We start from the raw sequence: 21,781 nt of genomic DNA, 5'->3' as shown, positions 1-21,781 counted from the left end.
GCTTCAATAGTAGAGCCAGGCTCATCAAATCAAATGAATATCAGAGCCAGGCTTACCAATACAAGGAAAAGTAGAGCCAGGCTTGCCGATGCAAAGGAATAGCAGTGCCAGACTTGCCAACACAAGGAATAGTAGAGCCAGGCTTGCCAATACAAAGGAATAGTAGAGCCAGGCTTGCCAATACAAAGGAATAGTAGAGCCAGGCTTACCAATACAAGGGATAGCAGAGCCAGGCTTACCAATACAAGGAATAGTAGAGCGAAGCTTGCCAATACAAAGGAATAGTAGAGCCAGGCTTACCAATACAAGGGATAGCAGAGCCAGGCTTGCCAATACAAGGAATAGTAGAGCCAGGCTTACCAATACAAAGAATAGTAGAGCCAGGCTTACCAATACAAGGAATAGTAGAGCCAGGCTTACCAATACATGGAATAGTAGAGCCAGGCTTACCAATACAAGGAATAGTAGAGCCAGGCTTACCAATACAAGGAGTAGTAGAGCCAGGCTTACCAGTACAAGCGATAGGAGAGCCAGGCTTAACAATACAAGGAATAGAGGTGCCAGGCTTACCAATACAAGGAATAGCAGTGCCAGGCTTACCAATACAAGGAATAGCAGTGCCAGGCTTACCAATACAAGGAATAGCAGTGCCAGGCTTACCAATACAAGGAATAGCAGAGCCAGGCTTACCAATATAAGGAATAGCAGAGCCAGGCTTGCCAGTACAAGGAATAGTAGAGCCAGGCTTGCCAATACAAGGAATAGTAGAGCCAGGTTTGCCAATACAAGGAATAGTAGAGCCAGGCTTGCCAATACAAATGAATAGTAGAGCCAGGCTTGCCAATACAAGGAATAGTAGAGCCAGGTTTGCCAATACAAGGAATAGCCGAGCCAGGCTTGCCAATACAAGGAATAGCCGAGCCAGGCTTGCCAATACAAGGAATAGCCGAGCCAGGCTTGCCAATACAAGGAATAGCCGAGCCAGGCTTGCCAATACAAGGAATAGCCGAGCCAGGCTTGCCAATACAAGGAATAGCCGAGCCAGGCTTGCCAATACAAGGAATAGTAGAGCCAGGCTTACCAATACAAGTAATAGCAGTGGCAGTCTTGCCAATACAAGGAATAGGAGAGTCCGGTTTCTCCTTTTTTAGTAAACCTATGAGACTTCCATAATATAAAGAGAACCTGTCACCACGCCATTTCTTTTAAGAAAAATCTTATAAGATTATTTGTGCATTTTTACCTTTTGTTATTTATCTAAAAATGCCTCCCTGGGTAGACATTCAAAATCCCAGAGACTGCGGCTAGGTCCCGCCATCTTGGATATGATGTCTGCAGCCCCAGCAGACTCGGACTTGGTAACCACCAACCTTGACAGTCTATAAACTGCATTTTTCTTTTTATCCCTCTCTCCACACGACGCGTAATCGTTTGATGCGCTATGAACTAGAAAGCCATTTCTGAGGCAAACCCATCTACAAGTCAAACATTTGTTGGAATAACAAAGCTGCACAGGCTCCTCCTCTGTACTGAAATCTCTAACTCTGATTTCATTGCACACTGTGAGCTTCACACAGTGTGCATTAGAGGCTGCAGCAAATCAGATAGAACCAGCCTCAGTTCCTAGCTGGAAGATTTCCAGCATCATCTAGCTCATTCCTCCCCATCCTTGCTGTTACCTAGGACCATTGGCATGCAATTGTGCCACCCATGGTGATACGAAAGGAAAATTGATCTATGGCTTGGCTTGGAGCCAACCCATTGCAGGGGCTGAGGACTCTTGATGAAAGTACTTAGGCAGGGTACTGTTGTTTTTTAAGAAGCCATGTACTGCACCCTGATGGCCCCTCCCACCAGCCATGATCTGCCAGCTTTGCTTAGAGAAGCAGAGAGACTCAGAGATTGGGTCTCTGTTCTGGAAATAAGGGATGGAATTAAAATGAATACGTTTTATTTAACAAAAAAATAAAAAGTTGTTTCTATGTTGATGAAGGAGGCGGGAGGCCAGGGAAGGCAAACTGTTGATAGATTAAAACTTGCCCTTTGAAAGATTTACCCCCCTTCATGACATGGCCATTGTTTCCGATCCGGCACTGTATTCCTTTAACTTACAATTGCGCGATCGTGGGACGCTGTACCCAAATAATATTTATGTCCTTTTTCCCCCCAGAAAGCGAGCTTTCCTTTGGTGGTATTTGAGCGCCGTGTTTTTTTTTTTTTTTTTGTACACCATAAGGGCTCTTTCACACGGGCGATCCGATCAGATCCGCCTGTCAGTTTTTCAGGCGGATCTGATCGGATCCTCCATGCATCTCTATGGGGCAGCGGGTGTCAGCGGAGACACCTCCGCTGACACCCGCTGCCATCCGTATCCGATCCTGTCCGTGAAATCTGGATGGATGGAAACCCTATTTTTCCATCCGTTCAGTAATCGGATCGGATCGGATGAGAGCGGACAGGCGGTCCGCTCTCATCCGATCCCCCATAGAGGGCAGCGGGGGCTGAGACCCCTCCCTCTCCGCTCTGCAAGCGGAGAGGGAGCTGTCATCCGCCGGCTCAGCGGGGATCGCGGATCGATCCCCGCTGAGCAACACGGATCCGCCTACGGAGGCGGACCGTGTAAAAGAGGCCTAAACCAAAAACGACTGCCAATTTTGGAAAAAAAAAAACATATATTTTTTACTTTCTGCTATAAAACATATCTAATACAAATAGGGACAAAAAAAATAAAATTTCTTCATCCGTTTAGGCCAATATGTATTCTGCTACGTAAACTACGGTGTGTGTGTGTATATATGTATGTGTGTGTGTGTGTGTGTGTGTGTGTGTGTGTGTATATGTGTATATATATATATATATATATATATATATATATATATATATATATATATATATAATTTTTTTTTTTTTTATAAACTAGTAATGACGGCGATCAGTGACTTTTAGCAGGACTGCGATATTGCGGTAAACAATCGGACACTAACTACAAAGAGAGGTACCCCTAATGGTTTGGGACTTTGTATGCCACTAATGCACTGAAACAATTAGACAAAAAGGTATAAAAATATAAATTTTATTACATAACAAAAATCAAAAACATTTAGCCCCGGTTCACACTTGTGCGTGTGCGGGGTTCGCATGTAATGTCGGAGCGCATGTAATGTGCGGAGCGGTGCAAGTCTAGCCATACAGTTTGTATGGCTAAATTTGCACCGCAGCCGCACCAAACACGCACAGGGACCCTTTTTTCTAGCCGCATCAGGATCGGATCGCACAGCAGTTCACACTTGTGCGATCCGATCCTGTGCGAACTGCACGATCGCACTGCGATATGCGATCAAACTGGGGGTGTCGTTAAGATTAGATTGACACCCCCAGCGTATCGCATATGGCAGTGTGAACTGCCGGGGGTGCGTGTGCGATGCGGGAACAGGCTGCGAATTCGTGTGAACCGGACCTCACATAGACAATTTGTATATATCCAGCAAATCGCTGGATATACAAAGGATTAAAATTTGCATGCAATAACAGACCAGTTTCTGTACAGAAGACTCCTAAGGACCATTGGTGGAGAGAACCGGACCGGACCCTACGCGTTTCGGGTGTAACACCCTTCTTCAGGGGGTCAACCAAAGTTCAATACACTAATTGTACCAAAGGAAGTCCTTCTATAAAGGTAGCTGGTCTGTTGATTAAAATGGTATAGAACCGAAAAAGGAATGCCAAACCTCACATAAACATGGTTCACTGGGGAAGAAAGCAGTATAGAGAATGGCTGGTAGACGGCAGGACTGTGGGCACCACAGTGATCCAAAATTAGTCCTAAACGGTCCTTAATGGGCATCTAGGTCAGTATGAAATACCCGCCATGGATGCGTATTTCTCGTGGCTAGAGGTCAGTAAAGTGTAAAGGGAGTATTAGTCCAAGACTTGGGGTGTGCCTGCGTCTTTCTTGTTTGAGATATGGCAGCCTCTTTGTATCTAATTATCGGGATGATGGCCACTTGCACTGGGTACTGAGCGATAGGATTCAACCATTTTCAATCGGACACTAACTGACACTTTTGGCACTGGGAACCAGTGACGATAATATAGTGATCAGTGCTGAAATCATACACTTTCACTGTACTAATGACACTGGCTGGGAAGGGGTTACACATCTAGGGGCGCTCCAAGGGTTAACTGCGTGCCTAGCCAGTGTTTGTGTACTGTGTGAGCTGCTTTTATTCTCAAAATCCATCAGCCCCCTCCCAGTCAGAACAAAGCTCTGCCTTGTTTACATAGGCAGAGTTCCATTCTGTGTCTCTGCCTGACAATCAGCGGGTGCCGGCAGACATCCAGTGTCTGGCTTCTGCTGTGAGTAATCATAGCAGAAGCGCCCCCTAGGCAGAAGTGCGGAATTGCGTATTTATATGTGATTCTGCGCAGGAGGGCCTCCATGTAGCAGTAAATCTGATATCTCACGGTCCGGAAGTAGTTAAGCTGCATCTTGAAGGTTTGAATGGTTCTTCCACTTTTATTTTTGCTTTTCACCTACAAATCTCTGATGCAGAGCTGATTAAAAGGAGCCTCAAGACCTGTAGGCAGCGCATGTTTTGTGACATTTCTTATTGGGGGGAGGGGGGGGGGGGAAGTAAATGAGTCTGACTTATAAAAATATTGTTGTAGGAATGGAAAGCGTTTTCTTTGCCCCCGGCCGGCAGACTGCAGCTGTCACTTCCTAACATAAAACAGCGGAGTGAGAACTAAAATAGGATCGCTACCGGCAACGCACCTTTTTTAGTTAATAAGCCACTTGCTATTAATCATTGTTCCTCCCTTATTCAAAGCCGTGATTAAAGCACAACACCAGGAAAATATAAAAACTCATTCTTTGAGAAAAAAATAAATAATTGGAAGCTTTTTTTAATTACTAGTTTACCTAAAATGTGCCTTTAGTCACATTCTCATAATTACTGTGTAAAGCAGAAACCGGCATAAAGTTGGAAGATTATGAACTATGACACATCGCACTGCGCTGCATTTCATGGTGCTGTCAAAGTTATAAACCTCTGAAATGAAAAATTACCAAAGCATATCCTTCTTTATTGTGTACCTGCCTTCATCCAAAGCACACCCTCCACCCCAGCACATAGCATTAGTGCCACGTAATCAGTGCAGCCTATTAGTGCTCATCAGTGCAGCCTATTAATGCTTATCGGAGCAGCCTCATCATCTTCGTCTATCAATGCTTATCAGTGCTCATCAGTGCAGCCTATTAGTGCTTATCAGTACAGCCTTATCAGTGCAGCATATTAGTGCTTATCAGTGCAGCCTCATCAGCTTTGCCTATCAGTGCTTATCAGTGCAGCCCATTAATGCTTATCAGCACAGCCTCATCAGCTTTGCCTATCAACGCAGCCTATCAGTGCTCATCAGTGTAGCCTATTAGTGCTTATCAGTTTTGCCTATTAGTGGTTATCAGTGCAGCCTATTAGTGCTTATCAGCGCAGCCTCATCAGTTTTGCTTATCAGTGCAGCCTATTAATGCTTATCAGCACAGCCTCATCAGCTTCACCTATCAGTGCTTATCAGTGCAGCCTATTAGTCCTTATCAGTGCAGCCTCATCAGCTTTGCTTATCAGCGCAGCCTCATCAGCTTCACCTATCAGTGCTTATCAGTGCAGCCTATTAGTGCTTATCAGTGCAGCCTCATCAGCTTCCCCTATTAGTGCTTATCAGTGCAGCCTCATCAGCTTCGCCTATCAGTGGCAGCCTATTAGTGCTTATCAGTGCAGCCTATTAGTGCTTATCAGTGCAGCCTCATCATCTTCCCCTATTAGTGCTTATCAGTGCAGCCTCATCAGCTTCGCCTATCAGTGGCAGCCTATTAGTGCTTATCAGTGCAGCCTCATCAGCTTTCCCTATTAGTGCTTATCAGTGCAGCCTCATCAGCTTTCCCTATTAGTGCTTATCAGCGCAGCCTCATCAGCTTCACCTATCAGTGCTTATCAGTGCAGCCTATTAGTGCTTATCAGCGCAGCCTCATCAGTTTTGCCTATCAGTGCTTATCAGTGCAGCCTATTAATGCTTATCAGCACAGCCTCATCAGTTTTGCCTATCAGTGGTTATCAGTGCAGCCTATTAGTGCTTATCAGCACAGCCTTATCAGTGCAGCCTATTAGTGCTTATCAGCACAGCCTCATCAGCTTCACCTATCAGTGCTTATCAGTGCAGCCTATTAGTGCTTATCAGTGCAGCTTCATCAGCTTCCCCTATTAGTGCTTATCAGTGCAGCCTCATCAGCTTCGCCTATTGGTGGTTATCAGTGGCAGCCTATTAGTGCTTATCAGGGCAGCCTCATCAGCTTCACCTATCAGTGCTTATCAATGCAGCCTCATCAATGACCCTTTTTTTTTTTTTTTTTTTTTTTTAATTTTAGGTTGTGTTTTTTTTCGCTTAGCACCAGGCGTGAGCAATTCTTATTGCCTGACGCCCCGGACATGCAGTTCTCGGTGTTGGGCAGCTGATTTAAAAAAAAAAAAAACTGTCTCCTAACTTTTTGTAGCTGGCTCCTAGATTCTAAGGTTTAAGATACCTGTGACACATGTGGCCATCATCCACAATTATTATATAAAAAAGGAAAAAAAAAAAGTCAGACTGTACAGGCCAAACAGAGATATTCATGATTCAATAAAATCCATATTTTATTATATAAAAAATAAATAAAAATTAGAAAAAAAAAAATACAAAAATGACAATTATATAAAGACAATCCCTCTAGGGGGGAAGGAATATATAGTATATATATAATATTTGATAAGCACTGTTTAATTAGAGGTCTTCGGTGCTGACACGTTTCACCAATCGCTTCCTAAGGGCTACAAAGACCATACAGTACTCCTCTCCAAAGGTGCACATGCAAGGAAATACTCCCTGGGCGGGCACCGGGACCATATTATAGGACAACCATCTGATGTTAATCTTTAGACATCCTGTTACGTATGTCCAAACAGACCAATGACACGATGTATGTGAGAAAGGTCTCCATACACAGGAAGCTCCCTAAAATTCTGATAGATATAGGGCGAAGCATATAGCGGGGTTATCCATCTACCCCCCCCCCCCCCTTAACCTTCTGGGGCAACAACCTTATCCATAGAGGAACAGCCCTTTGTGAGGGAGCTTCCTGTGTATGGAGACCTTTCTCACATACATCGTATCATTTGTCTGTTTGGACATACGTAACAGGATGTCTAAAGATTAACATCAGATGGTTGTCCTATAATATGGTCCCAGTGCCCACCCAGGGAGTATTTCCTTGCATGTGCACCTTTTGGAGATGAGTACTGTATGGTCTTTGTTGTCCCGAGGAAGCGATTGGTGAAACGCGTCGGTACCAAAGACCTCTAATTACACAGTGCTTATCAAACCAGTTACTATATATTCCTTCCCCCCTAAAGGGTTTGTTTTTATACATTTTTAATTTTTGTGTTGTGTTTATTTTTGTGTTTATTTTTTGTTTAAAAATAATTTGGATTTTATTGACTCATGAATGTCCCTCTGTTTGGCCTGTACAAGTCTGACTTTACTTCTTTATTCTAAGCAAATTTGTCAAGCCCTCCTCTAGATGGATTTTTTTAGTTGGACCTTATTTCGACTATTGTGTCCAGTTCTGGAGATCTCATTTTCAGAAAGATATTGATAGAATCCAGAAACAGCCAACAAAAATGGCCTGAGGGATAAAAGAGACTTCAGGAACTTTAATATGTACAGTCTGCAGCAAAGACAAGAAAGGGAGGACATGGTTGAAACCTTTAACCAGTTCCGGACCGCCCACCGTTGATTTACGCCGGTACTTTGATGTTAAATACCGGGATAGCTGCCATAACCCCGATTTTTTTTTTTTTTTTTTTTTTTTTTTTTTTTTTTTTTTTTTTTTTTTTTTTTGAAACGGTGGGCGGTCCTCTTTCACATAAGGGAGGTCCCAGTGGCGGATTCACAGCGGGATAACCCTTAGGGTGCGGCGGAAGAGGTGCCCCCCCTCCTGCCGGCAGGGGGAAAACGATCCGGTCCGCATTCCTCATAGACAGGAAGTCGGGTGAGGGCAAGATGACCCCCACTTGACTCTATGGTCTTGGAGACTGGAGTGACGTCAAACGTCGTCTCCTAGCAACCGATTTTAAAGAGCCAATTTTTTTTCATCATGGAAATTTTTTTTTTTTTTTTTCTTTTTTAGTGTAGATGTGAGGTCTTTTTGATCCCAGATCTCACAATAAAGAGGACCTGTCCTGCTTATTTATATTTACAAGGGATGTTTACATTTCTTGTAATAGGAATAAAATGATCAAAACAATTTTTTTTTAAGAAAAACTGTGTAAAAAAAAAATAGACAAAATAGGGAAAAAAATAAAATTAAAGCGCCCTGCCCCTGTTAGCTCGCGCGCAGAAGCGAACGCATAAGCAAGTCCCGCCCACATATGTAAACAGTGTTCAAACCACACATGTGAGGTATCACCGTGATCTTTAGAGCGAGAGCAATAATTATCGCCTTAGATCTCCTCTGTAACTCTAAACTGGTAACTTGTAGACATTTTTAAATTGTCGCCTATGGGGATTTTTAACCACTTTACCACCGGAGGATTTTGCTGTCTTACGTCCAGGCCACTTTTTGCGATTTGGCGCTGTGCGACTTTAACTGACAATTGCGCGGTCGTGCAACGCCATACCCAAACGAAATTTACGTCCTTTTTTTCCCACAAACAGAGCTTTCTTTTGGTGGTATTTGATCACCTGTGCGATTTTTTTTTTTTTTTTTTTTTTTTTTTTTTTTTTTTTTTTTTTACTTTTTGAGCTATAAACAAAAAAAAGCGTAAATTTTGAAAAAATAATATTTTTCACATTTTTTTTTTATATAAAATTCCCCCCCAAAAAAATGTAAAAATCAAAATTTTTTTACATTTTTGGCCAATTTGTTTTATGCTACATATGTTTGGTAAAAAAAAAATCACAATAAGCGTATTTTGATTGGTTTGCGCAAAAGTTATTGCGTTTACTAAGGGAAAGATTTCTGTCATTTTTGGTGTTTTTTTTTTTTAACGAGTAATGGCTCTGCTTTTTTTTTTTTTTTTTTTTGCGGGACTGCGACATTGCGGCGGACAGAACGGACCCTTGACTGACATTTTTGACACTTTTGGGGGTACCAGTGACATTACTACAGTAATCAGTGCTATAAATATGCACTGTTACTGTAAAAATGACACTGGCAGGGAAGGGGTTAACTTTTATTGCAGATCAAGGGGTTAATGTATGCCTGGTGCTTAGTAACGTATGTGGGGGGAGGGGACTGTGTGACATAGGCACAGATCGCAGGTTCAGCTGAAAAGGCGGGAACTAGACCATTACCCCTTGTGCTCAATTTTATTGGAGAGGGAGGGGTTAATGTATGCCTGGTGCTTACTAACGTGTGTGGGGGGAGGTGACTGAGTGACACAGGGACAGATCGTATGTTCAGCTATGCTGAACCCTGCAATCTGTCACTCCTTGTCACTTAGGAGATCCGCCCGCTCTGTTTACACAAGCAGGCGGATCTCCAGACTCGATTCCCCGACGATTGGGGAAGAGCAGCGGCGATCGCCGCCGCTCCTCCCCTGGCCCGACTCCCGCTGTGACTGAAAACAGCGGGAGCGAGGCTCTGGCGGCGCGCGAGCGCCGCCCACAAGGGGAGGAGTCCAGCGACCTAGGTCTACGTCGCTGGACGGAATTCGAGCCACTTTGCCGCAGTACAGTCAACGTGACTGGTCGGCAAGTACCAATGTTTGTTGCCATTCCACGTGCAATTTTGAAGCATGACATGTTGGGTATCTATTTACTCAGGATAACATTATCTTTCACATTATAGAAAGAAATTGGCTAACTTAACTGTTTTCTTATTTTTTAATTCAAAAAAGTGGATTTTTTCCAAAAACATTGCGTTTGGAAGACTGCTGCGCAAATACAGTGTGATGATAAATATTGCAACAATCTCCATTTTATTTTCTAGGGTCTCTGCTGAAAAAAAATATATGTTTGGGGGTTCCTAGTAGTTTTCTAGCAAAAAAAAAAAAATGATTTTAGCTTGTAAACAACAAGTGTCAGAAATAGGCCCGGTCTTTAAGTGGTTCAATACATTAGAGGTGTGAATATGGTTCAGGAGGGCATGATTTTCAATATGAAGCTATTATTAACAATGTCCCCTTTGTTCTTCCCTCTAGGTATGGTGTGAACATGCGTTGCTTGGCAGCTCGTGTCCACTATAAGACACTCATCTTCATTTGCTCTCTCTTCACGTTGGTGACGGTCTTACTTTGGAACAAATGCAATGACCATCAGTCTACCCTGCCATGGGGGCCACAACCAGGCCTACGAGCTGACAGTCTAGAGAAGCGAGCAGCGGCTTCAGAAAGCAACCCCGCCAATGGCCAGCCCAGATCTGAGGAGGCCTCCCCCCAGGAACAGCAGAAGGCACCACCTCTGGTGGGCAGTAAAGGAACGGGACCCAAGTATGAGGAGATAGACTGTGTGATAAATGAAGATCAAAGCATTAGGTGTCGGAAAGAGGGCAGCGAGGTGTACATGCCCTTCTCGTGGATGGAGAAATATTTTGAGGTCTATGGGAAGATTGCCCAGTATGATGGATTTGAGAGATTTGAATTTTCTCACAGCTACTCCAAAGTATATGCACAACGAGGCCCATACCACCCAGATGGGGTCTTCATGTCTTTTGAGGGGTATAACGTTGAAGTCCGAGATCGAGTAAAATGCATCAGTGGCGTAGAAGGTAGGTTCTTTTTTTTGGTTACATATGGTGGATTTTACATTTTAGCTGCATTGTTCCTCTGAAATTCATCAATCCTTCTTATGTTATCCACTTGCCGACCGCCAGCAGTAAATATACTGCGGCAGTTCAGCTCTGTCCCGTGAAACAACGTAACTGTACATCGCTTTACGGGACCGTAAGTGGGGGCACGCACGCCCATTCGCTATAGGGGAAGCCAATCAGCAGGTCCGGCGGCCACGATTGCCGCCGGGCACCTGCGATCGCTCCCCGTGGAGACAGAAACTGTAACTGTACATCGCTTTGCGGGACCGCAAGTGGGGGCGCGCACGCCCATTCGCTATAGGGGAAGCCAATCAGCAGGTCCGGCGGCCACGATTGCCGCCGGGCACCTGCGATCGCTCCCCGTGGAGACAGAAACTGTAACTGTACATCGCTTTGCGGGACCGCAAGTGGGGGCGCGCACGCCCATTCGCTATAGGGGAAGCCAATCAGCGGGTCCGGCGGCCGCGATTGCCGCACCTGCGATCGCTCCCCGTGGAGACAGAACGGCGGTCTGCTGTTGTAAACATGGCAGACTGCTGTTCTGTCAGCAATGAACAAAGGGATCCGGTGTTCCTCTTATTTAGGAACACAGGTCTCTGTGTTAATTCAGTAAATACATCCCCCCTCTCCCCCCCCCCCCCCCCCACACACACAGTTAGAAATAGGGATGCCGATATGACCATTTTAGATGGATCGGTAACATTGACCGATCCACAGGCCGATCTGGTTTTTGCTTGGTAACGGCACAGCCATCCCTTATTAGGTACAGTAGTAGTATGGGATGGGAGCCGCTACTTCCTGTATAGGTCCGGCTCACAGGCGGAGTGATATCAGATGCACTCCGCCTGTGAATGGAGGAGCCGTACACACGGCTTTGCTCTGTCCTGCAGCCGCTTGCTTTGTGTGTAGCTCCGGATCGGTTCTGGTATCGGCGATTTCACAACGCCAGATATCGGTATCGGGGCCAAAAAAGTCGAATTGGTGCATCCCTAGTTAGAAAGCACCCCCTAGGGACACATTTAACCCTTTGATTGCTCATGGTGTTAACCCCTTCCCTGCTAGTGTCATTATTACAGTAACAGTGCATATTTTTTAGCACTGATTACTGTAGTAATGTCACTGGTCCCCCCAAAAGTGTCAAAAATGTCAGTCAGGGGTCCGATCTGTCCGCCGAAATATCGCAGTCCCGCTAAAAATCGCTGATCGCCGCCATTACTAGTAAAAAATAAAATAAATAAAAATGAAATAAATCTTTCCCCTAGTTTGTAGACACGATAACATATTCGCAAACCAATCAATCATACACTTATTGGGATTTTCTTACCAAAAATATGTGGCAGAATACAAATTGGCCTAAAATGATGAAAACATTTTATTTTTATTAATTTATTTTTAATTGGGAATGTTATATAGCAGAAAGTAAAATAATATTGTGAGGATGGTGAGTGGTGCTGCCAGAAAATATCTACTAATATCTCTTTACTAAGTGAGTAAATAAGTGACTGGGGAGATTGGATCCAAAGGTGTCTCAATATAAGGTCATGGTAAAGTATAAAGCAAGTTGTTTTAAACAATAAGTCGCATGTAAAGGGCTGGTGAGTGACCCAAAGATGAAAAATGAATAAGAGGTGATAAAGGGCTGAATAAAACAATGTGCAGATCTCAAAGGGATCAATATAAGGTGACTAGGTGCTAATAAGTCAGGTTTATATAAACCGACAAAGCTGTAAAATAACTAAAGTTCAAATCGCATAAAAAGTGACTAGGTGTAGGAATAATAAGTATATATACAATCCAGTGATATAATCAATGTCCAATTCACATAAAGGTGTCTTAAGTGCTCAAAAAAATACAGCGCGATTCTCAGGATGAAAATATACACAGTTCAAACATCCGAGTCGCACGTGAAAGTGCTCCAGTGCTGGGGAAATCAATGCGATTCCAAAGAGGGCATGAGATGAGATATCTTTGATCTCCCTAATAAGTTGAGTGCCGTACTTAAAGCGGAGTTCCGGGCACAAAATCGGTATTTTTTTTTTTTGTGCCCCTCCGCTAGCTACACATAACCTGAAAAGGAATTGGATAGTTATTTTTTTTTGTATACTCACCTTGTAATTGAAGATCGTAAATACTCACCTCAGGGGTACTTCCTCCTCCAGCGCCGAGGCTCACCCCGTCACTTCCTGCCTCGCAATGATTCCTGGGAGCTGAACGTCATCGCTCCCAGGAATCAATGCGACGGCACCGGCCCCGCACGTCACTTCCGGGCGATGCCGCATTCCCCTGCTAAACAGCTTCTGGGCATGCCCAGAAGCTGTTTAGGAATGCGGCGCCGCACCGGAAGTGACGAGAGGGGCCGGTGCGGCGCATTCTGGGAGAAGAAGACGCGGAAGAAGACACCGAAGAGGACCGCGCCGGCTTCAGCTGCCCACAAGAGAGATGGAAACGCTGTGGAAGAAATTTTCAAAGTAAGTATTTCTTCTAAAAGGTAAGTGCGAACCGGGACAGATCAGAGTACAAAAAATTCAGCCCAGCGCTCACTCCGAATGGGAAGACTGGCGTGCTGCTCTCCTCAGGCAGGGAACTCCAATACGGGTACATAGAAAAGAAAGGAAGAGGAGGCGCAAACACCTAGTGCATTACCCGTGGTCAATGTAGCAAATATTTAATAAAAAATGCCAAATGCATACTCACAGACGTAAAGATAAAAACATGTTACAAGAATCCACCATGTGTGAACTGGAACAAGTCCTTCAGTCAGGACCGCTAACGCGTTTCGGGGGTCAGGCCCCCTTCCTCAGAGCAGCTCTGAGGAAGGGGGCCTGACCCCCGAAACGCGTTAGCGGTCCTGACTGAAGGACTTGTTCCAGTTCACACATGGTGGATTCTTGTAACATGTTTTTTTCTTTACGTCTGTGAGTATGCATTTGGCATTTTTTATTAAATATTTGCTACATTGACCACGGGTAATGCACTAGGTGTTTGCGCCTCCTCTTCCTTTCTTTTCCCGGGACAGATCAGAGGCTAGCCATTGTGGAATGTGCTAGCCCTGACTGTCCCGGGGGTATGTTCAGTAAAAAATCATTTCTGTGCCCGGAACTCCGCTTTAAAGTATGATCTCCCCTCCTGTACTAGGGGTTGAAGAAATTTATCTAGATATTCCCCTAAACGAGAAAATAGGGAGTCGACTCCGCTGACTATAGGTCTCCCGGGTGGTTTCTCAAGTCTTTTTTATGAATTTTTGGCAGGTGGTAAATCACCGGGGTTTTGGAGGATTCCGGAATTAAATATTTTACTTCCTTTTCCGTCCGAATACCAATATCCTTTCCTTTCTTGATATAAGTTTTCAACTTTTGGAGATATTCCTTTTTGGGGTCTTTTTTCAATTTTCTGTAGGTCCCTGGGACTTTAAGGAGGTTCTCCATCTCCTCTTGATAGTCGCTTTTCTTGAAGATAACCAGAGCCCCTCCTTTTATCCGCTGGTCGGATAACGACTTCTTTATTCTTCTCAATATTTTTTGATGGATTTCCAGATACGCTTCTTATCTTTATTGTGTACTTCCAATTTCTTAAGATCCTCCTCTACCATTTTTGTTAAAAGCATTGGTGTGACGAACGCCCATTTGCTGGGACGTTCGTCACGGGTTACTGGAGGAGTGTGGAGGCCAACCTCCTGCCCACGGACTACGGCCCTGGTTTGTAGGGGAGTGCGGCTCTGTTGGGGGTGTATGCTGGGGGACCCTTGAGTACTGTTACTTTGAATTCAAGTCCCTGTCACCCCAAGCGACACAGACTTTGGGCCTAAGCTACATAGTTATAGTAGGTGAGGTTGAATAAAGACAATAGTCTATCCAGTTCAACCTGTGTAGGTGCGTGTGGCCGTAATCATCTCTCATACCCCGGAATGTTCTGATCCTTGAGATGTATGTCTAAAGGCCCGTACACACGTACCGATCGTCGGCAGACAAGCGTCGGCCGACGAACGATCTGCCGATTGTATGCTTGTTAGTATGATGCCTCCGACAGCCATCAGCGCACATTCTGCCGACAAGAATCTGTCATGCAAGCATTAAAATTTTTGTATGCCGACACCAGAGCGGCGGATTGTTCGCCAGTCAGTACAGAATTCGGCCGACAGACCGCAGATTTGCAAGACTGGGCATGCTCAGAAAAGAAAAAACACAGGGAAAGTTAACCATTACATGACATCACTTCTGCAGTCGGCTGTAGTCGGCGGACAAAATTCTTGTGCTGTCTTTGCACTTTTCAAAAGATGGCCGATCGTTCGCCGACGATCGGTACGTGTGTACGGGGCTTTAGAGTCTTTTGAAAGCCACCATACTTCTCGCAGAAACCACCTCTTGTGGTAGAGAATTTCACAATCTTGTAGCTCTAACAGTAAAGAACCCCCGACGTTGCCTGAGGTTAAAACGCTTCTCCTCTAATCGCATTGTATGCCCTCGAGTCCTCATGCAATCCCTGCATATTACAAAAAAGCTGCATATTACAACAAAGGACTTCACACCATGAGAGACTAAACAGATGCTAATGACATAAGACTGAACTATGATATATTGGGGGGATGTGAATTGACACTTAAGTTATAATAAGGTGTGTTGAAAATGGAGACAGGCAGTCTGAGAGGCTATGTCTTCTGCTTTCATCTGTTTAGAGGTGAAGTGTGTTCACACTTCTAGGAATGTGTATTCTGCTATGTTTTGGGCTTGTTGTTTGTTGAATTAATTTATGATAATGTTGCAGTCTCATTCACCTGTGTCTGTCCAGATGGCCAGGTATGTTAATTATGTTCTGTATAGAATACATTTGCATGATGTAATCAAACTCATGAGACTGTATATATTGGAAGTGAGTTGTTGAATAAAGTGTCTTTTGTTTTACCCTTCATTGAGCTTAGGCCAATGTTTGGGGGGAATTGAGGGGCCAGGTCACTGCATCACGTGAGAGTCTGGAGACCTAAGACAGAAATACTTGGTCCAAGTATTGGGGATCTGTTACAATTGGTACACTCATTATTTGGGACTTTAGGGTTAAATATGGATTGATTCCTCAATCCAGTGTGTTTTAAAACGAGTGGGTTGAGATGTTGTATGGTCCCCTTTTATACTAAAAAACTTTTTGATGTTCAGCTTGCGAATACATTTCTGGACATCTATATAGATTTCAAATTTGTCTATGTCCTTGTTGGGGGCATATTTCAAACCCAAATCTAAAATGGCCAATTCCTCTTTATTAAAAACAATGCCACTAAGATTAAAAATGCGGTCCCTAATATTCCCTTCTTTTTCTTCCTTTCCCACCCCGTTTGCCTCTTGCTCGCTTCCTCTTGCCCCGTTTCTATTCCATGTTTGGTTGGGCATGTAAACTCGGTATTGAGGTCCTTGGTTCCTCATAGGTCCTGGGGCTCATCCCTGGTTTCTCATAGGTCCTGAAATCCAGCCTTGATCCCTGGTAGGGCCTGGGGCCCACCGGTTGTTGGGATAACAGGCAACAGCTCTGGTGGACATTCCTGCAGTCAGCATGCCAATTGCACGCTCCCTCAAAACTTGCCACATCTGTGCGATAAAACTGCACATTTTAGAGTGGCCTTTTATTGTGGGCAGCCTAAGGGACACTTGTGCAATAATCATGCTGTCTAATCAGCATCTTGATATGCCGCACCTGTGAGGAGGATGGATTATCTCGGCAAAGGAGAAGCGCTCACTAACACAGATTTAGACAGATTTGTGAACAATATTTGAGAGAAATCGGCCTTCTGTGTACATAGAAAGTCTTAGATCTTTGAGTTCAGCTCATGAAAAATGGGGCAAAAACAAAAGTGTTGCAATTTATAATTTTGTTCAGTGTAGATAGTATGGCGGGATCATCAGACATGAATTGAATATTGGATGTGCTTGTTGAGTGGGAAGGTCTTAGATCGGATTAACGTTCTACCAACAATCATTTTCTAGGTTTAGCCAATCTTTGGATTGCTCACATGTTTAAAAAAAAAAAAAAATCATCATTTTTGGTCTGAAGATTTCATAAAACCCCCCAAAATATTATATATTTTCTAAAAGCAGACCCCATAATAATAAAATAATAGACATTCCAATTTTTTATGTCACACGATTTTAGCTCAATGGTTTAAAATACTGTATCAATAAAAAATATACTAAACACAATTTTAGGGCAGAGAAATGCAATAAATGATCAGCTTTTTTGGTAAAATATAAACCACGCCATGTCAAAGCTTAAAGTTACATCTGAAATGGTGACAAACTTCAGTACCCTATATTTTCCATAGACCACTAAGGTCGCTCACTCTCTCCAGCCCCTTCTCCATTTCTAATTCTCACTGCACTTTGTACCTAGGGTAGTCTTTCTCCACCTTTTTTTTACCCCAGCGGTACCCTTGAAATCATTTTCTGGTCTCAGGGAACCCCTGCTAGGATTAGTTCCTTGGGGGTCATTGAGAAAATGCCCCATGCATTGGTGGTGGTCGGTGGGAAGAAATGCCCCCTTACAGTGGTGGTCAAAATGTCACTTTTGCACTCATGCCACATGGTTTTGGACCTGGAAATATTAAGGCACAATCATATAGGTAGTGAGTTATCCTCAGTTCAAGGAACCCATAGCCACCCCTGAAGGAACCCTGGTTGAGAATGGGTGTCCTAGAGCGATAACCTAAAAAAGCAAGTGCCTGAACTTAGTTGACCTAGAGGGATGCTTTGGGCTATTCAACGCTTCTGCAGATGATACTCCACTCTGCTGTACATGGAATCCCTCTCCCGCGATGTCTTCGCTTGTGTCCCGACCTCACCCATAGGCTCTGTCCTGTGTGTTTTGTCAAAATGACTTCATCAGGGGCCACTCAGAGATTAAAAACACAATGTTGCCGCGCTACAGGAAGCATATAAACAAATATGATTTTTCACAAATCACAAGGGTAAAGCTGCCACACAAAACCTGGAAAATTGCAGATTTAAAATACATAAAACACTAACTGTGGCGCTAAACCCTGAAAAATATAAAATAAATGGGGAAGCAGTCCATAATGATGTATCTCCACTTTTGAAGAGGCAAATCCAGAGTTGAAGAACCACCACCAGAAAAGCACTCAAAACACCACCACTCCTTACCAGATGTTGTTGATCCCCACAACAGAGATCAAATGCACATAGGTAAAAGGTCAGAGACTTCCCACTCATATGTCCAGTTCAGGCTCAGAGGTAGTGTATATTAGCAAGAGAAAAGAAAGAACATCACATAGCGCAGACTGCTTCAAGGAACTTTATTCCCACTTAAAATAGGCCACTTACAGAGTCCAGTAGAAATCTCGCATTCATATCAATAATCTCCCCGCTGGTTCTCGGGCATTCCTATTGTTAGGCACTCGATTGATGGCCGCTCTGTCTCCTCCTAGCTGTGGCACGCGTCGCCTAGCACGCCACCCGACGCACGTTTCGACATGAAAAGTCGTCATCAAGGGGTGTGGCTGCGTGGTACGTTGATGCCTTTTGAAGCAACAGAGGAGAGACAGCCCATCGGAAATGCGCAATACCCGGAAGCTGGATATGCGCTCCACGATCCGGAACCAACCGGAAGGAAGGAAAGAAGGACAAAAACATAATGAGAGGATGGTGAAATGAATCTAAAAATCCTCCTCAATACTAATATATCTAGTCTTGTCCTCCAACTTCCGCATACCCCAAACTTAAAAAATATTGGGCAATTAATATAATAATAAAGGATAAATCTATCCATCTAAAACTTGAAAGTACAGCCCGGGGAGACAGCGCCATCTACCGGTGCAAACATCAGGAGCACCCAAAAAGGCTAGGGAGTCACAATGATCTCACAGAAAAAACTGGACATCTGAACACAGTAAAAAGCATAAAAAACATTCAATAAATGATTAACAATGTTAAAAAGACATATAGCAGAACATAAAAAATATAGGATAAAAACACCAAAAATATCACATATTGCACTGAAGGATAGAAACTAAGAATTATTAATATGGGCATTCACTCAGAGATTGCTTTGCTTTTGTTGAGAAAATGCAAAGTGTTCTCTAAAATCGAAATGACTGCAGCAGGGCAGCCACTCAGTGTGAAGCTAGTGGATTTCATTGGCGTAGAGGTGGCTATGCAAAGATTTACAATTTCTGAAGAGATATCCATACCTGGAATTCTTTTAAAAAAAAAACTGAATTGTAAGAGAAGAAGACGACTGTGCCATGGTGAAAATTGTCAAATTTTAGTAAGAATATCATGTGTATAGCAGCAGGATATACTAGATCGGCCTTTTTCAACCCTTTTCCCCTGCAGAAACCCTTAAGTGGAAGGAAAGCCTGATTTTTTTTTTTTTTTTTTTTTAATAAACGGTGGTGGCCAGGTCTCTGGGAACCCCTCATTAAACCCTTTTGTTGGGGCTTGGTGGGAAAAATGCCTTTACATTGGTGGCCAGTGGAAGGAAAGCCCGATTTACAATGGTGGCCAGGTCTCCTGGAACCCCTCTTAAAACCATTTAATTGGGGATGGGTGGGAAAAACACCCTTTACATTGGTGGCCAGTAGGTGGAAAGCCAGATTTACAGTGGTGGCTAGATTGCCACCCTGACAGGCAGCCAAAAAGATCATTGGTGTCCTCAGCCAAGTGGCTTTGACCCCAGAACTGTCCAGGCACCAAAAAATTGGAGGTCAATTAGCCACAGCTCAAGGAACCCCTAGAGACTTCTAAGTGTCAATATTTTGTCTGGCCACCATTATTTTCCAGCACTGCCTTAACCCTTTTGGGCATGGAGTTCACCAGAGCTTCACAGGTTGTCACTGGAGTCCTCTTCTACTACTCCATGGCAACATCACAGAGCTGGTGGATGTTAGAGACCTTGCGCTCTTCCACCTTCCATTTAAGGATGCCCCACAGATAATCAATAGGGTTTAGGTCTGGAGACATGCTTGGCCAGTCCATCACTTACCCTCCGCTTCTTTAGCAAGGCAGTGGTTGTCTTGGAGGTGTTTTGGGGTTATGTTGGAATACTGCTCTGCAGCCCAGTCTCTGAAGGGAGGGGATCATGCTCTGCTTCAGTATGTCACAGTACATGTTGGCATTCATGGTTCCCTCAATGAACTGTAGCTCCCCAGTGCCGGCAGCACCAGACCATGACACTCCCACCACCATGCTTGACTGTAGGGAAGACACACTTGTCTTTGTACTCCTCACCTGGTTGCTGCCACACACGCTTGACACCATCTGAACCAAATAAGTTTATCTTGGTCTCATCAGACCACAGGAGATGGTTCCAGTAATCCATGTCCTTAGTCTGCTTGTCTTCACCAAACTGTTTGCGGGCTTTCTTGTGCATCATCTTTAGAAGAGGCTTCCTTCTGGGATGACAGCCATGCAGACCAATTTGAGGCAGTGTGCGGCGTATGGTCTGAGCACTGACAGGCTGACCCCCCACCCCTTCAACCTCTGCAGCAATGCTGGCAGCACTCATACGTCTATTTCCCAAAGACAACCTCTGGATATGACGCTGAGCACGTGCACTTCTTTGGTTGACCATGGTGAGGCCTGTTCTGAGTGGAACCTGTCCTGTTAAACTGCTGTATGGTCTTGGCCACCGTTCTACAGCTCCGTTTCAGGGTCTTGGCAATCTTCTTATAGCCTAGGCCATCTTTATGTAGAGCAACAATTCTTTTTTTCAGATCCTCAGAGAGTTCTTTGCCATGAGGTGCCATGTTGAACTTCCAGTGACTAGTATGAGAGAGTGAGAGCGATAACACCAAATTTAACTCACCTGCTCCCCATTCACACCTGAGAGCTTGTAACACTAACGAGTCACATGACACCGGGGGAGGGAAAATGGCTAATTGGGCCCAATGTGGACATTTTCACTTAGGGGTGTACTCACTTTTGTTGCCAGCGGTTTAGACATTAATGGCTGTGTTGAGTTATTTTGAGGGGACAGCAAATTTACACTGTAAGAGCCGGTTCACACTGAGGCGATCCGACTTCGGGGGGCGACCTGTGAAGTCGCGTGCACCGCGACTTCGGCGCGACTTGCAGGGACTTCACATAATGGGAGTCTATGCAAGTCGCTCCCAGGTCCCCCCAAAGTAGTACAGGACCCTTTTTCTAAGTCGGAGCGACTTGTGTCGCTCCTATTAGAACGGGTCCTGTACTACTCAATGGACCGCGACTTATCAGGCTGACAAGTCGCGCTAGTCTGAATGGGCTGTTATACAAGCTGTACACTCACTACTTTACATTGTAGCAAAGTGTCATTTCTTCAGCGTTGTCACATGAAAAGATAGAATAAAATATTTACAAAAATGTGAGGGGTGTACTGATTTTTGTGAGATACTGTACATCCCTCTTTGGGCTTTCGTCAGGTTCCTTCTTAGTAGGATTGAGTGTATATTGGAGAGTCTACAGACTTTTTGGCAAGGAATTACAATTTCACCAAGCGTGATAGGAACACAGGGACATAGAATCAAACCTCCCATTGCTCTTAGGAGCTCTTTGGGGTCCAGACAAACAGGACAAATTATTTTGGTCATGAAGGAATTTGACAAAGTGGTCCCAGAAAGCAGCAACTAGAGTGTATTGGCAGATGTAGATAAATGAGATGATGCGGAAGAACACCTTAGGGTATTGAGTAACTGCGTTCAAGTTAAATAGAAGAGTGCTGCACAATGTAGACTTGTGTTGGACATTCATAGATACAAGGTGAGGAATTTTGCAGAGACTTTAGGCATTCTTCTCATCTGTCATCAATGGGTGGTTTATCCATGGACCCGCCTTACAGCAAGCGATTCCATACTAATGTGCACTGCAATATCCGGTAGATAGACGTGTCTCCCACTAGAGTGCATGAAAAGTTGGAAAACCTTCAATTATTCTTATTTCTCACCAAGGAATGATGCAGCTGTAGACC

General features: G+C 44.2%; 1 protein-coding gene across 3 annotated transcripts in view; it reads left to right on the top strand.

The window, feature by feature from the left end:
* Positions 1–21,781, top strand: part of GLCE (glucuronic acid epimerase) — a 176,671-nt gene that overhangs the window by 108,432 nt on the left and 46,458 nt on the right. For all 3 annotated transcript variants that reach the window (XM_082253009.1, XM_082253011.1, XM_082253010.1), the window contains exon 2: positions 10,233–10,798. In XM_082253009.1, the coding sequence (XP_082109135.1) occupies positions 10,246–10,798 (553 nt within the window). In that variant the 5' untranslated portion in view covers positions 10,233–10,245. The remainder of the gene's footprint in view (positions 1–10,232; positions 10,799–21,781) is intronic.

Source organism: Pelophylax lessonae (genome assembly GCF_965119305.1).
Source record: "Pelophylax lessonae genome assembly, chromosome: 4".
NCBI classification, from domain to species: Eukaryota; Metazoa; Chordata; class Amphibia; order Anura; family Ranidae; genus Pelophylax; species Pelophylax lessonae.
Note: the sequence above shows the minus strand (reverse complement) of the source record. Positions and strands in the feature narration are given on the sequence as shown.